Consider the following 15,393-nt stretch of genomic DNA (forward strand, 5'->3'; position numbering starts at 1 on the left):
CCCGCACATTGTACTGTACTCGTTAGCTAGTATTTCCGAGGGAAAGTCAAAAGAGGGTCCGTGCCAAAAGTCAAACAACAATGGCGTGAGGTACCAGAGCTAAGTCACGAGTACGTCCCTGGGTATGCAACTAGCTACTCCATATAATCTCCAGCAAGAACCACTATCTTACGGATTAGGCGCCCTATACAAAGCTTTACATTCGCAGATCTAGTCAGAGGATTACAACAAATGTAGGACACCGACTTTCATGCAACCACATTGGGCAAACTCCCGAGGGGAATCGCAAGTAGCAGCATGCTTGATTGATGCCCGCATGGATCTTGGTACTCTCTTAAAGGCATACAGCAAGGACACTTGGCCCCTCGGGGTCTTTGGAAACAAAACTCGCGAGGGGGGGGGTTGTCGGTGCTGAGAGGTAAATACCACTACCGAGTACCGTAGAGATTTGTTCAGGGGGGGGGTTGAGATGCTGCCTACATTATGGCATGATGAATTCCGTCTCTCTTCTGAGGATAATGGGAGGAGGAGAGAGAGGAAGAAGGAATTCCGGGAGGAGAGAGTGATGGGGCCATTTAATATGGTGGCTGGCAGCCTGGATGGTAAGAACTAGGCACTTTTTGGGAATAGTGTGAGGGGAAAGAGTGAGCGCAGGGAGCCATTCTTGGCGTGATCTGTTGTTGTTTGTGTGACGACAACTTGGAACGTCATCGAGGGTTCCAGAAAGGTCATTCTGCTCCAGAGACATTTTGTTGTTCACATGTCCCAGCCGATGAATTGGGCTGCTGCTGCTGCTGCTACGCCAGCCTCGTCCCCTCGACAGCCCCAGCATACCGCGGACTCGTCGCGGAGAAGAACATATTCCCTGCAACCGCCACCACCGTCGCTCGCGCATATACCATCTGCGCCTCTGACAGCACACCGGGCTTTTCCAAGCGCAGACACTCTGCGCTCATCCTATCTTCTACATCTCGAATCATTACTCTCAATACCCTTGCAGCTAGAGCATCATCAAAATCATCGCCGCCCATGAGCCCACGCACTACCCTGACAGCATTGAGCACCACTTCCCCGGTCTCCGCTTCCGCCCGGACCTCCTTCGCATACGAATACAGATCATTCGTGAGCAACAAATGCTTCGCGCACAGCGCTTTCAAACGCTCTAGCTCCGGAGTATCCTCGATCGCAGTCCCGCACGAGAACCGAACAGTCTGAAGGATCAATTCAGCCCCGAGATCCTCTAAACCATGCACGAGATACTCCTCTAGCGACCCAAACGTCTTCGGTCGCTCGCGCTGCGTAGCTGACCCCCAGGATATAATTTCTTCGAGCAATCGCTCTCCCTCGTGAGGGTCTTCCCTTAGTATCTCCTTGGCTAGGATATTATAAGCATTATACTCTGCTGTAGAGCTCTGGTTGTGCGAGACTGCACTGCGAGGAGGGATACGAAGAGCAAGGTTCTGCGTGCCGAATGCATCGTCATGGAGGAAGAGGAGGATGTATGTTTTGGCTAGGAGTTGTATTTTGGTAATATTGCTTAGGGGAACGAGATGGATAGTGTAAGATACCGCCGTGTCGATGAGTTTTCTTGTGCGGGCGGGATCGAGGGTCGGATGGGTCGGGTGGGAGGTGCTGATGGTTTGCAGGTATGTAGTTGCTGCTGCTTCGGCTTGACGCCAGTGTTTGGACTGCAGAGCGATAGGGAGAGAGGTTGGCCATGGGACGCGGTGGGAGGATGGGTGGATGGTGTTCGCATGATGGCAGTCCTGAGTTCGTGCGAAGATCTCCGGTCGAATGATTGAGAATGGAGTTGAGCATTGAGTTGGTGGTTTGGAACTGGCTGCGTCAAAGGCGTGCGAGATTGGACGGAGTGCTTCTGACGGTGGCGCGGTTCCTGGGCTCTTTTCGAGTGGCATTTGTGTGTGGAGTTGTCTTCGAGGCTGTGCGATATAGACGCTTATTTGGGTGCTTGTTGCGTGATGCTGCAGTATTTGAGGCGTTTGGGCGCAGAGCAGTGGTCTCGTTGCCCAAACAAGTGCACGTCTCGGCCTGTTGGCATGTCGCGTCAAGCCTCGAGGGAGACGACGCGTCGCCATTGCGCGCTCTTGAGTATTCTTTGGGTCTTAAAAAAGTGTGGATTCTGCCCAGAGATGTTGTATATTTCAAAGAACAGTAAACGCAAAAAATCAGTCAACACTGAAGAAACCATCATACTACAAAGCTGCTACCAGAAGTGATAACTGCGGAACCGAAACAATGATGTCAGCTGGCAGCTAGCGGAGTTCCTTTCGCTTGTCCCCCACCCGCCTCGGAACTCCGCGTAGTCACCACAGCACTCACTAAAAACCAGTTCCACACAACATCAACATGGCAAGCCCAAGTTCCTCCCAGTCAAGCCAACGACGACAGCGACCTCCCCCACGGAAGAAGGCCTGTCAAAGTTGCACCAAATCCAAAGTTCGTTGCAGTCTCGAAAGACCTACATGCTCTCGATGCAAGTCTCTCGGTCGCGTATGCGAATACTACACTGCCCCTGAATCCTCACACACTAGTCCTCGGACCGAAGACTTGGAGAATCCGGGCTTGAGGGGTCTCGCTGAACTCCAGCCCTCTACATCGTTTGCTATGCCCGTAGCTTTACCATCCTATCTTGACAGCAGCCCCGGACGCGTTACGCCGATTCGAGAACGCAGGCATCGACAGGTGGGGTCAGCGAGAGATGAGCAACCGCATGTTGACTTTACCAAGATCGACCTAGTCCCTGCTTCAGGGGTAGAGAGTATTCGAGATCGCTGGCTTCGGCCATATATTCTCCCACCACTGGGGCGAGACGAGGTTCTGAAGGTTTATCATCCGTTTACACTGCAGTACATTTCGAGAGTTCTGGCCACCTATCCCCGGTTCATGCTGAAGGACCGCAAAGCACCTCCTATCATTCATCACTCACAAGTCTCCGGTGAGAGCCTGCCACAGGCCTTAGCCAATTGCTACAGTCTCGTTCGAATGTGGGAGAACGCTGTTTCAGGAAGTGAAGCCATGGTCATCAACATGATCGAAATGGAGATGGAGAGGTTGTCCAACGAGGTATGCCAATCCATATCTGTTCGTACTTACGGAATTTAATGAAATCATGATCGCAGCTTCCAAGCCAACACGACTACAACCTTCTATCCACTTTTCAAGCCTACCTCATCTACTCCGTCATGTTATACTTCTCTCCGCGACTCGCTGCCCCAGCTGCTGTCACCGACAAAGTCATGATCACACTCATGGAACTGGCCTTTCGCACGGCTCGTAACGGCTTCTTCTGTGTGGCCGAGGTATCCCACTCGCGACCTAGTTGGGAGTCGTGGATTGTGGTGGCCTCAAAACGCCGCGCCATCTTCGCCATGTACCTCTTCTGCAGCGTTTACAACTCCGACCGACTCTTGCCAAACTTCATAGCCGATGAAGTAAGGGGTGTTTTTGCTCCAGAAGGAAGATCGTTGTGGGAGGCGCCTGACCGGGAGACGTGGGAACGGGAGTATGACCGTCATTTGTTGACGTGGGAGGATGGGATGCTGGAAATCTCAGAGCTGTGGCGATCCGCGGATACGGGAACAGTCGAGCAGAGAGAAAGGATCGAGAGGTGGCTGCAGACTGTGGATGAGTTTGGGATGTTACTGTTCGGAGTCACGACGCACATTCATGGGTGTTGATCTAGTCAGTGCACATCAACCGCTCACAGCCATTCCCCCGCCCCAATCTCGGAACTCCGAGAATGACCCACCTTACTGATCAACCACGACTGGGCACCTATATATTGCCATCATAACCATTCTCAAACCAGCCTACACACATTCCCTGAACCATTGACTCAAGCTACGAAGCGTACGCCTATCCTCAAGAATGACATCCACCTACTCAACAAACCACACTCCCAGCGTCCTCCGCACGCACAACTGGCGCACCCTCGCCAACTCCGCACCATACCTCCTCCCCCACCTCGATCACCTCCAGTCCACCGCCCCCAACCTCAAAATCCTGGACATCGGCTGCGGACCAGGCAGCATAACCATTGATTTAACCCGCCGCCATCCAACCGCCCAGGTTACAGGTCTGGACTCCTTCGCCGACCCGCTCCCCACCGCGCGGCGCCTCGCCGCCACCGAAGGCCTCGCTAACGTGACCTTCGACGTCGGCGACATCCACGCTCTGGACTTTCCCGACAACACCTTCGACCTCGTCCACGTCCACCAGGTCCTCCAGCACATCGCCGACCCCGTCCAGGCTCTCCGCGAGATGCGCCGTGTCGCCAAACCCAACGGAGGGATCGTCGCCGCCCGGGAATCCAGCATCCACACCTGGTACCCGGCGAACCGCGGGATCGAGCTCTGGGATCGTCTCACCCGGGAGCTGGCGCAGCGGAGCGGCGGGAACCCGCACCCCGGGGCGAGGATCCACGTGTGGGCGGAGGAGGCGGGCTTCGCGCAGACGCAGATCCGGAAAAGCACGGGCAGCTGGTGTTTCAGTTCGGCGGAGGAGCGCGAGTATTGGGGCGGCTCCATGGCGGAGCGGGCGCGCAACTCGGGGTTTGCGGATCGGGCGGTGGAGAGTGGGTTGGCGACGAGGGAAGAGCTGGAGGTGGTGGTGGACGGGTGGCAGGAGTTTGTGGCGTGCGAGCAGGGATGGTATGGGATGTTGCATGGGGAGATTGTTTGTTTCAAGTGATTTTGTTCTATGTTGATTGCTTACGCCTGCTCGGTGTGCTTTAATGGATGGCTGGAATGGAGCGCATGCCACTTGCAATGGCTATCTCCCAGTACTCCGTCTAATATGTGAATCTAGTACAGTTTAACGCCATACACTAGATGCATATACAATGTAGTCACGCCCATAAACAGGACCGAGACCCAATCCAACAGCATTCTATGTACGCATCATCACATCATCTAATACAGCGACAGCCAGTACAATCAATACAAACTTGGGGGGGGGTGGAGAAGAAAACAACGAAAAAGCAAAAAGAAGCCTCGGCTTATGACTGTTCATACCAAGAACAACCCAGCCTCCAAATCCCATGTCCCATGTGCGCAAATCCGATATCATCCCCTTCATTACTGGCCCGGGTTCATCAAGCCGTTGAATGACTGTAGCTTTAGCTCATGTCTTATATTGGCACATGAGAAGCTTAATGCATCCCACATCCGATATGGTGTAGTGGCTAACATCGCCGTCTCTCACACGGCAGCCGGGGGTTCGATTCCCCCTATCGGAGGTAAATATTTTAATATAAACCTGCCTTGTAGGCTATATATATGTTTTGTTTTTTTCTTATGTGAAAAACATCCACAGCAACTTTTTGCGGATCTCTCTCATGTCCAGCTGATAAGTTACTGTATTCTCTATTAGTACAGATGAGTATGTATGGCCCCGGGAATGCTGTTTGATGCTCGCGCTTGATCAGTTCTGACTTTCCTCGAGAACCTACGATATGGGTCTTTTTATGTGTGTCGGGGCTCGTATGAGTGCATCTTAATGGCGTTGCAAAGCTTAGAGTTGATAGCCCAGTAGAGGATGAAGGTTGCTCGACCTGAAAGGTGCGATGGTATCTAGCTCTTTCCGGAATGGGAACTATGGTACTATACCCGTGACCCGTGACTTTAATTCGACGATGTCCGTCACGATATAGCGATCGGAATTATGACCTGCAGAGGGTGATAGATAAGAACATGGAGGCCAATAAGCTCAAATTTATACTAACACGAATGTACGAAGTCGAGTTGTTGTCAGAGTTGATCATATACGAAAGTTGCGATAAGGCCTTCCCGACGGAGGTATGCGCCAAGAAATCCCCGACAGCAGCAGGATTATTCCCTTCTCAGATACCGACCCCATCTAGCTCACAAGTATCTACCGATCGGTAACCGGGATCAAGTCCCAGATCTACTAATAAGCTTAAAGCAAAACGCCCCAGTAAGCCAATGAAATTCTGGACGAAGCGGATGACCACATTGCTGCATCACCGCCTCTGATTCCATGTGACATCACCATTTGGCTCCGTCATCCCCGAAGATACCAATTCCCAATTTCTACTTATTGTAGACCACAGCGTAGGAATTGCCTGGGTTTGAATCAAGGCTTTTTCTCTTGGATTATCTCCGAGCTCACACATTTCCCATCCAAAATGCAGACCATCAAGAACACAATTGCCGAGAACTTCGGTGGGCCGTCTCATGAGCTCGCCGAGCACAAGTTCAGTTTAGAGGAGGTTCCCGATCTTAGTGGCAAGGTAGCGGTGGTGACGGGCGGCAATGAAGGTATAGTGAACTCGATGGACTCCTCCAATTCGCGCTTGAAAAAGTAACCATGTACTAACAAGTTGTCTAGGCATCGGCTTCGGCTGCACCCACACCCTCCTATCGAAGAACATTGCCAAGCTGTTCGTCACATCGCTCCGCAAGGAGGTCGTCGACGAAGCCCTCGCGGCCATCGAGGAGGAGTTCGGCCCGGAGAAGCGCAAGCGCTTCATCTGGCTGCAGAGCGACCTGTCGGACTGGGAGCAGACGGCGCATGTGGCGGGGGAGATCGCCTCGCAGACGGACCGGATCGACATCCTGATCAACAACGCGGGGCGGGGCATCATGACCCGGCAGCTGGCGCCGACCAACGGGATCGACCAGCACATGGCGACGAACCACATGGGCCACGTCGTGCTGACCTCGCACCTGCTGCCGACGCTGAAGAAGACGGCCGACGCCGGCAATACGGTCCGCATCGTCAACCTCTCCTCCAACGTGCACAGCAGCGCGCCCGCCGACACCGAGTTCGCCTCCGTTGAGGAGCTGAACCGCGAGTACGACCCCAACGCCCTGTACGGCCGCAGCAAGCTGGCCAACCTCCTGCACGCCAAGTGGCTGAACCAGCATCTCAAATCCACGCACCCCAATATCATCGTCAACGCGACGCACCCGGGCATCGTGGACACGGCGCAGACGAATGTCCATATTCACGAGGCGTACCCGCTGCTAGGCTTCGGCATGTCGATCGGGCTGAAGCCGTTCCGCAAGACGCAGTTCCAGGGCGCCGTGTCGACCATGTACGCGGCCACCGTCGCGACGGAGGGCGGGCAGTTCATCTGTCCGCCGTGCATCGTGGAGAAAGGCAGCGACAAGGCGAATGATATGCAGCTGGCTGATAGACTGATGAAGTTGACGGCGGAGGTTGTCGAGAATAAAACGCGCTCGGAGAGTAGTGCGAAGGGCTGTCCTTTCAAGGAGGATTAATTGTAAGATAATGGTAACGATTGACGCAGTTGGGATGGCTTTTTGGTATATGGTATATGAAATCGAGTAATGACTTACCCGTTGGTGGTGGAGTAGTCATTTAGCTATTGAAAGGGATGCCATATATCCCTCTTTGAGATATATGCTGCATCCTTGTAAGTGAATGGGTATGGGATGGGTGTCGATCAGGAGCTTTTCTAGTGCAGTGCACAAAAGTCCACATGATCGTCGACCTCGCTACGAACTGTCGTCAAAGAAATCTTTTGGCAATTCTGTGTAGCTCAAAGGGAAGTCTTCTGAGCAGGTGAAAAGCCGACCAAACAAGCGTGTTGACCATTGAGCTTCTTTTTAGTGCGATGCATTCTTCGTAGACCCTCGGACTGGGGGTCAAGGTAGACACGAGATTGACGTTCTTAGTTGACAGTGACATGATTAGACGATAGCAGTGAGTTGTCAAGGTACAATAGAGAAATACTCAGTCGTGGGAGAAGTGTTGTTTGTTGCAGTTTGGTAGTTTGCGGTCAGCAGCCGGAGATAGTGTAGGCAGTTAGTCCACAGCACCAACTCAAAACAACAATCACGAGTTCGAGCTTGCAGGTAGAAATCCTGCTGGTCAACTTCTGCAGACGAAACCCACAATGATAACAATAGACATACCGAACACCATCGAAGCACTTGCAGCTCACTGTTCAACGAGTTTTGGGAACAATCTCGGAAATGCATTGGTTACAGATAAGGCCGCATTTCTGGATCGGCATGAAGCCCCTTAGATCTCATTTGGTGAAGAACCTGCGGAATGCAAGGTACTGATATCCGACCACCCTGAAGAAACTCCCTACTACGATTGGCATTTGAAAGACAAGTGTTGCATGCCACGGGGCATCACAAGCAGGAAAGGTTGACATGCCTACCAATAAGTCTGCATGATTTCAAGGATAAGTTTTGACCATCTAGAAACTTTATATTCGAATTACGCGGCATCATCATCAGAAAATCAAGCACTGATCTGCATGAGAACAAAAAAGAGAAATTGTCGTACGTAAGGTGGCACATGGTGTTTCTCGTCCCCCCTGTCCCGAACCAAGTGATTACTCCCTAGACCGAGCCAGCACCGTAACCGGGGACCAGTTGTAAATGATCTTCTCCTTCTGCTGTGTTGCAAGACACTGAAGAGCGACCTCTTGCTCGGACACTGACAACAGAATGTCCCCGGACAGTCCTCTTTTGATGCCCTGCGTCAACTCGCGTAGGGCTAGAATGTAGGTCCGGGTGCACAGGTCCACTAGAGGGGGGGCAAACCGGCCGTGGTCAGACTCGATGATCTCCAAGTCCTCTTTGCGCATGCGATCGGGGAGCTCGGAGACCCATCTAAAAAGTCATGTCAACATATATAGGGCTATGATTCTGGTAGGAGGACGCACATGTATTTGCGGTTGACCCGCCGAAACAAGTCGCTCATCCGCGCAGCGGCCTCCTCCGCCACACGGCCCTCCGTGACCTGGTTGTGCAGGTCCGCATCTTCCCACTGGATGTAACCCCCCGGTTCTGTGCGTGGCGTGTATCAGCATGCAAAGACGATGATGTGGAGTCAGTAGTGGACTAGTTGAGCTAACTTAGGAGTTGTTTCGCTTGACGGATCAAGGTAGCTGTCTCGCCTTCGCGCACATTGCTCGCCCACATCCGCAGATGCACCACATCATATTGTCCCGTCAGGGAGGGTGGTAGATCTGACATCAGGTCCACCACGCTGAGCGTCATGTTCTTCGCCCACAGTCCAGAGGGTGGGTATTGTTGGCCACTACTGTCAAAGCCATGTAGTTGCACGGTTGACGGCAGCTGTCTCGACAGGTCAAGGAGCCAGATTCTATGCATATCGTGAGCAGAGGATTCAGCTCGACCAAGTTGTCATATAACAAACCCTGTGCCGCAACCAAGATCGGCAATCTTCATGTCATTGCTGACTGGGATTTCAGGATGTAGCTCGTACCCCTTGTGAAATTTCCATAGAAGATGCTGGGCATCCAATCTGTAGTAGAATCAGCACCTCTCATGTCTGTGTGACCTTCATCGCAGGAGTATCATAAGTAGGGAGACATCAAAGAAGGTACCTAACGGAGTCCGTGATGCTTCTTCCGAGGATATAATCGTCCGCTGGAATTATCGCGCTTCCCATTGTCACTTGAGATGAGCTGATAAGTTGTTCTGACGAGTAAAAGATTGAAAGTATCAAGATTTGTACGTGAGGTTCTAGGCCAGGTTCGTCAGGAATTTTATAGTTCCTTCTCGGTAATTTAGGTTTGAGGATTGTCCGCGTCGGAAATCATCTGCGAACTGTTTGGCTGCCAATCAACCGATACGGAATTAAATGAGGTCATGATTAGTCGGTCTGTAAAGGTCTTACTATTTGTGATACTGACAAGGCATGGAGTCGAATGCCACATCGGGCATCTTTTCAGCGGCTTCAAGGATGTTTTGACTTGGGAGGGAACCATTATTGATACTCGGGGAGCAGGAATGAGAGATCTTCAAGATCGGGTGTTAGTAAATCAGACGAATAGAAAAGACGCGAAGAAGCCGAAGAAGCAATAGTAGATCTTGCAGATGAGGTCTCCGTATTTGATGACGTCTTCGGCTTGCGATGGAGTCACTCTTCCCTCTGCTGACAGCGAGTGCCGCTACTCGCACATTCCGACTTCGGGATCCTGGCATGTTCGTACAAAGTCACTCATGGTAGTGTAGCCGTTTTCGCAGTAATAGTTCGAGCATAAGCCACTTTTTGGTTCTCCCGACGCTGCCCAGGTCTGATCATGCTTGTATAACTGGTCTTGGGCGAAACCACCTTAGTCCGAAAGGCAATGGAATAGGCACCTGAGAAGTCGTCCGTCATTCGTTGCTAGTACATTCAACTACGACGATGGCCACACACTCGCTGCTATTGCTTAGGCACTCAGGTGTGGAATCCTGTACTCGGCCAACCTCTCACGAGCGCAAGAAAGTACGTAAGAATCCTTGAGATGAGCTCACATACAGATGTCTCAGAGTTGGACCTGTTAATCGGAGCTCGGGGTTATTCTGCTCAATGTCCTGGTACGTTGCTCTTGCATCACTTGCAAATACGTAAGAGGTTGGCGCGAATCGACAATCCAGATCTCACAATGTTCAAAAGTTCCATGGCCATGGCTCTGCGTTACACAGAGATTGGCTTGGTCACAGTCGAGGTTACACATCATCTTGCAAGCTAACCTGAATCTGCAGGAGAACATGATATCTGATCGGTGAGTCCGATCTTGCTGCAGAACAAGTATGGCTAGCTTGGGATGATGCAATAAAAACAATATATGAGAGGCGGCAAATGATACTAGTGATCGGCTGTACTTTGCTTTTTCTCATATCAGTTATATTGACCAATCATCGCCACGACCACGGCCAATGCTTTCTGATATCAGACCGAATTAGCCACTCTGCCATGTGAGTATGCAAATCTCTGCATTCCTCAGCTGAGCCCAGACCAGCGGGTCAATTACCCGCAGCTTTCCAATAAACCACAGAGCTCATGCATCGAACAGGGTCTATTGGATAGAGTGATTGTGGGGACGGATTGCTCATGAAAGCTATAAATCTCTTCCAGTTGTGAGTAACAAGAAGTCTATGATGGTGCAAACATCTCCCGCACAATACTGACCTAAATTGAGAGCTTTGTTGCCGATTTCCAAAACCACTTGTCTCTTTTCCTCCTGAACAGTGTCTTCGCCCATACCAGAAAACATGAGCTTTAGTCGCACTACCATAGCTCTAATCCCGGGGAGGCCTGACGCTCTCGAAAGAGTGGTTGAAATATTGCGAGCCCACAAGAGGGATGACTATTATGCGTATGAGCGAGAGGGAAAATGGTACCTGGGCATTGGCAGTCACTCGTCACTCATAGTTGACCCCAAAGGGGAGACGGCGATAATCTCCACCAATTCTCACAGAGAATCGCACCCGATCACCGGTCCGTTGGCGGATATCGCAAGAGACTTTGTGTCGAAGCACGCCAACGACGTCCGCAAGGTATTCGGGTATGTCGGGTTCAACTACGCGGCACATGCGCGCAGCATTCCATACACGGCCGGTCGATGGCCGCTTTTGAGCTTGATGGTCCCGCGCATCGAGATATCGTTCTCAAGAGACAAGGTTGTTCTGACGGGGGATAACAATGAAGATGTGAAAGCATTGGCCGACCTGATCGATGGTGCCACCAGTGTGGATCCAACACCGAATCAAAGTATCGACACGCAAGACTCTGCGGGAGAATACCTGGCTCGAGTCGAAACCGCGCTGGCGGAAATCGCCGAAGGGAAGTATACGAAGGTTATCCCTTCACGAGCGGTGAAAATCACCGGGCGAGTGGACATGCCGGCCACCCTGCTGTGTGGTCGACGCTGCAACGCACCCGCACGGAGCTTTTCCCTGAGCCACGGGGGCTACCAAGCGACCGGCTTCAGTCCCGAGCTCGTGATGTCAGTGAAAGAGGGGAAGGTGACCACTGAGCCGCTGGCTGGAACGCGATCGCGCAAGGGTGAAGACACTGAGGTCGAGCGTCTCAGACAGGAACTGCTGAACGATCCCAAGGAGATTGTTGAACATGTAATCTCAGTTCGGGAAGCGATCGACGAGCTGAAGCGGCTCTGTCCAGCGGACACAGTCAGTGTTGAGGACCTGATGTCAGTCCGACCCCGGGGCAGTGTCCAGCATCTCGGGTCTACCGTGACTGGCTTCCTGAAGCCGGAGAATGACCCCTGGGACGCCCTCGACGTCCTCTTTCCTTCTATCACAGCGTCTGGCATACCGAAGCAGGCTGCACTGGAGGGCATTCAGCGCCTCGAACATCGTCCTAGGGAGTTGTACTCGGGTGCTGTACTGATGATCGAAGGCAACAAGACTCTTGAGGCAGCCCTTGTTCTCCGCACTGTCTTCCAGGATCAAAGTTGTCAGTGGGTGCAGGCTGGGGCTGGGGTGATTGCGCAATCGACCCCTGCGCGTGAACTCACTGAGACTCAAGAAAAGCTGGCGAGCATAGCTCCGTTTGTGGTTAGCGAGATTGAGAAATAAGAGGACACCGATTGAGATCGTCAAAGGTGGCTCGGGTCGGAAAGCAGGTTATTTTTGTTGTTGTTGTCGTTCTTGTTGTTGTTGTGCAGAATCAGCGTCTCCCTTTAGTAGAGCAGAGATAAGATCAAGAGTTCATTTGGTGGCTGAAAGTTGAAGAGCATAGCATGTGATCTGAGACCGAGTCATGTCGACCACAACCCACCGCCCGACGGCATACAAACTGTCCATATTATAGAGCAGGAAATGATGAAATCTGCAGCATGGGAGTTTTACATACGTCAATCTACATGCATAAAGTCCTCTGCTTGCAGAATTAACTTCAACCTAGTCATAGTCAAACCACTTACCTGAATCATGTATACTCATGGACCAAGGCAATGACATAGTCGAGCCACTCTGACCGAGTCATGTACAGTATAGGGTATACTATACTGTACATCTAGATGAACTAAGGCATCAATGAGGATTCGGGGTATATAAAAGGATGCTCACGCACAGGGTCCAAGGAATCAAGCACCCGACCAGTCGGACTGCACGAAACCTTCTTTGACAATCTTCACATTTCATCTCCATCATCAAAATGCCAACGCTTCCCACCCCTACGCAGTATCCAGATACCTAGCCCTCCGATGCCTCCAACCACCTTCACCCGAGCCCGGGCCCGACAGCAGCAACAGCAGCAGCAACAGCAACAGCAACAAGTCCAAAGACCGTGTCGCCACCGTCATCGACCTCCTCTTCCTCCTCATGAAGCTCGTTATCCCAATGAGTTTCCTCTATCAAGCGCTACTAACCCTCCTACACGACCACCCATCCTTGCCGTGGACGACCGCCATCTGCCGACCCCCAACCAATTCACCACCCGAGGCCCTCACCTGGACGACATCCCCAACCACAAGCCTGCTCCTGTTCTATGATGGCGGATGGACGCGGCTAGCCGCCTACCGCGCGTTGATTTGGGGTTTTGTTAGTAGGTTCTTTGGATTTTTTTTCATTTTTTTGGATTGGTCTTTATTTCGTTTATTTGAACATTCTATTGCAGGATCGGGTTAGAGTATCTGGCTCAATGTAACCCCTTCGCACTATGCAAACCGTGCCAACCTAAGTACCATGAAGTCTTTTATGGAACGAAAAAAAAAAGAAGGGTGGTTGCATTAAATACAAATAAACTTCCCGAAAATAAGTATCGCTCAATTTAAACTCAAAACCGCGAGAATCTAGGGGAAGAAGATAAGGAAGGCTCAGCCTACCACTACCAGTCATCGGGCTCGTAGGCAGGCTCCTCATCACGCTCGACGTCACGCTCGATGTATACTTCACGCTCGTGGTAGATCTCACGCTGGGGGGAGCCTTCACGCTCCTCGTCGCTCGAGCTCGAGTGCTCCTCTGTTCAACAGTAATTAGTAAGGTAGAACCACAATGCGTAACAGCAATGGTCGTCGACCTGGGAGGAGGTATAACTTACCCAGTTCGTGGTTGATGAGAGCACCAGCGGCAACACCGAGGGCCAGGCCACCGGCAGCACCAAGCATCATCTTCTTGCGCTCGTTCTTCTTCTGCTCCTCGGGGTCGACGTATTCACCGCCCTGCTGAGGTGGGTAGTACCCACCCTGCTGGGGAGGGTAGTATCCGCCCTCCGGCGGAGGAGGAGCAGGTGAAGAAGCACCATAGTATCCGCCCGGAGGTCCGGCAGGCGCCAGGTCACGGGAGCCGTCGGAGTCGCCTAGAGGAGGCTCCCACTGGGAGCGGCCGGTAGCGACCTCGACAAAGAAAGCACGGCGGGCGCTGGGCTCCCATTCCTGGGTCCAGCCCATGGGAAGAGGAGGGGGGAGGAACCGGGGGGGGCCGGAAGGACGAGGGGGGACTTGCGTATGGAGGGCGAGAGTCGTAAGAGCGGTCGGCGCCTTCGTAGGGAGGACGCTCTGGAGGGGGACCACCCTGGTAGGGAGGTCTCTCGTAAGGGGAGCCCTGGTAGGGAGGTCTGTCGGAAGGCGGGCGGTCATAAGGAGGTCTGTCATATGGGGGGCGCTCGTAGGGAGGTCTGTCGGCGGGCGGGGCGTCGTAGGGGGGGCGCTCATAAGGAGGGCGCTCCTGGTAGTAAGGCTGTCCTCCGTAGTAAGACATTGTGGCTGATTCTGCACTCGTGGTGACGATTAGAGCAACAGAGAAAGGAGCGGATGGGAGAGAGAAGATTCAGAAGGGAAGAGAGAATGAAACAGAAGTCAAGAGGACAGAGAAGCACCACAAGACCCTTAAATAGTCTGTTGTGATGGTCCCTGTCAGCTGGAGAGGGGAAGGGTGGGTAGATGGAGTCAGGTCACAGATGCAGCATCCACTCCACCATTGCTATCAGGGATATTAACGGCCCTCAGGGACTCATGGCAGCCAACGAATGACCTAGGCAAGCGCTAAAAGTAGAGTGTATCCACCGCGTTATTTGTTGAGATGGAGAAAATGCCAATCCATAGTCTGGTTTCATTGTTGATTGTAGATCTGAAGTTCTGACAATGCAGAAGATTTAGGCAGATACGTAACACAAGCGCCCCTGATGGGGTGTGGGACCCGATAGGCAAGCAGTTGGCTTCATAATGCTGGAATGCAATGGAATTCTGCCCTTGATGCCATAAGGCCAGCTCGACAGTTTCTTTCTTGGGGAAAGGACGATGAGGAGAAATTGCGGGGCAAGTTTTCGTTTATCCCTGTAGGGAGAAGAGATGGAGGGGCAAAAGCAGCCTTAACCTTGTCAGGCACATAGATAGGTACAAAAGTCGATCATGGATGATGGACCTCTTCCTGAGTTTCTTGGAAAGTCAACTGAGCAATACTCTGTAGACATGACGACAATGTATTGGATAGCAGTCTTATGAGCTACCAGTCGGGGCAAAGCTGTCAATATCCGGACTAATGAACAGGGAGCGACTGGAGAAATGAATGACTTGTCCAAGCGATGCCGCAGCAATCCGTCTCCTTTTTGGTGCTTGGCGCCACATTGGGGGCTGGTGGAAGATACCACCCAATCAGAAGTGTGATGCTACTG

The 15,393-nt window shown here is 52.2% G+C and overlaps 7 protein-coding genes and 1 non-coding gene across 8 annotated transcripts; 5 read left to right on the forward strand and 3 right to left on the reverse strand.

Moving 5' to 3' along the window:
* Window positions 1–633: 633 nt before the first annotated feature.
* Window positions 634–2,267, reverse strand: ASPACDRAFT_116070 (uncharacterized protein). Its single transcript, XM_020195959.1, has one exon. It carries the CDS (start codon window positions 1,914–1,916, stop codon window positions 798–800), a length of 1,119 nt encoding a protein of 372 aa, XP_020057708.1. The 5' UTR covers window positions 1,917–2,267; the 3' UTR covers window positions 634–797.
* Window positions 2,268–2,367: 100 nt separating this feature from the next.
* On the forward strand, window positions 2,368–3,698 carry ASPACDRAFT_26153 (Zn(II)2Cys6 transcription factor domain-containing protein; the record flags this gene model as incomplete). Its single annotated transcript, XM_020199395.1, has 2 exons — window positions 2,368–3,084; window positions 3,141–3,698. The coding sequence occupies 2 exons, from the start codon at window positions 2,368–2,370 to the stop codon at window positions 3,696–3,698; spliced, it is 1,275 nt and encodes a 424-aa protein (XP_020057709.1).
* A 190-nt stretch (window positions 3,699–3,888) lies between these two features.
* ASPACDRAFT_51252 (class I SAM-dependent methyltransferase) lies at window positions 3,889–4,710 on the forward strand (the record flags this gene model as incomplete). Its single annotated transcript, XM_020202454.1, has 1 exon — window positions 3,889–4,710. One exon carries the CDS (start codon window positions 3,889–3,891, stop codon window positions 4,708–4,710), a length of 822 nt encoding a protein of 273 aa, XP_020057710.1.
* A 475-nt stretch (window positions 4,711–5,185) lies between these two features.
* On the forward strand, window positions 5,186–5,257 carry ASPACDRAFT_t106. The gene has a single exon. It is a non-coding gene; the product is annotated as a tRNA-Glu (tRNA).
* Window positions 5,258–6,166: 909 nt separating this feature from the next.
* Window positions 6,167–7,265, forward strand: ASPACDRAFT_25586 (uncharacterized protein; the record flags this gene model as incomplete). The annotated part of the gene is made up of 2 exons (XM_020199347.1): window positions 6,167–6,299; window positions 6,370–7,265. 2 exons carry the CDS (start codon window positions 6,167–6,169, stop codon window positions 7,263–7,265), a joined length of 1,029 nt encoding a protein of 342 aa, XP_020057711.1.
* A 1,088-nt stretch (window positions 7,266–8,353) lies between these two features.
* Window positions 8,354–9,438, reverse strand: ASPACDRAFT_59078 (class I SAM-dependent methyltransferase; the record flags this gene model as incomplete). The annotated part of the gene is made up of 5 exons (XM_020203409.1): window positions 8,354–8,633; window positions 8,687–8,810; window positions 8,879–9,129; window positions 9,184–9,291; window positions 9,374–9,438. 5 exons carry the CDS (start codon window positions 9,436–9,438, stop codon window positions 8,354–8,356), a joined length of 828 nt encoding a protein of 275 aa, XP_020057712.1.
* A 1,003-nt stretch (window positions 9,439–10,441) lies between these two features.
* On the forward strand, window positions 10,442–12,356 carry ASPACDRAFT_51254 (putative salicylate synthetase; the record flags this gene model as incomplete). Its single annotated transcript, XM_020202455.1, has 2 exons — window positions 10,442–10,466; window positions 11,056–12,356. The coding sequence occupies 2 exons, from the start codon at window positions 10,442–10,444 to the stop codon at window positions 12,354–12,356; spliced, it is 1,326 nt and encodes a 441-aa protein (XP_020057713.1).
* A 1,026-nt stretch (window positions 12,357–13,382) lies between these two features.
* On the reverse strand, window positions 13,383–14,530 carry ASPACDRAFT_77142 (WW domain protein). Its single transcript, XM_020204890.1, has 2 exons — window positions 13,822–14,530; window positions 13,383–13,742 (listed from the first exon to the last, which is right to left on the reverse strand). Exons 1-2 carry the CDS (start codon window positions 14,168–14,170, stop codon window positions 13,609–13,611), a joined length of 483 nt encoding a protein of 160 aa, XP_020057714.1. The 5' UTR covers window positions 14,171–14,530; the 3' UTR covers window positions 13,383–13,608.
* Between the last annotated feature and the right edge of the window lie 863 nt (window positions 14,531–15,393).

This window comes from Aspergillus aculeatus (assembly GCF_001890905.1).
Source record: "Aspergillus aculeatus ATCC 16872 unplaced genomic scaffold ASPACscaffold_5, whole genome shotgun sequence".
NCBI classification, from domain to species: domain Eukaryota; kingdom Fungi; phylum Ascomycota; class Eurotiomycetes; order Eurotiales; family Aspergillaceae; genus Aspergillus; species Aspergillus aculeatus.

Bases quoted from the DNA above. Each gene is read 5' to 3' on its own strand.
- ASPACDRAFT_116070 (XM_020195959.1), bottom strand. From the start codon at position 1,916: ATGCCACTCGAAAAGAGCCCAGGAACCGCGCCACCGTCAGAAGCACTC.
- ASPACDRAFT_77142 (XM_020204890.1), bottom strand. From the start codon at position 14,170: ATGGGCTGGACCCAGGAATGGGAGCCCAGCGCCCGCCGTGCTTTCTTT. The intron at 13,743-13,821 runs GTAAGTTATACC...ACTGTTGAACAG, and splicing joins TCTCATCAACCACGAACTGG to AGGAGCACTCGAGCTCGAGC.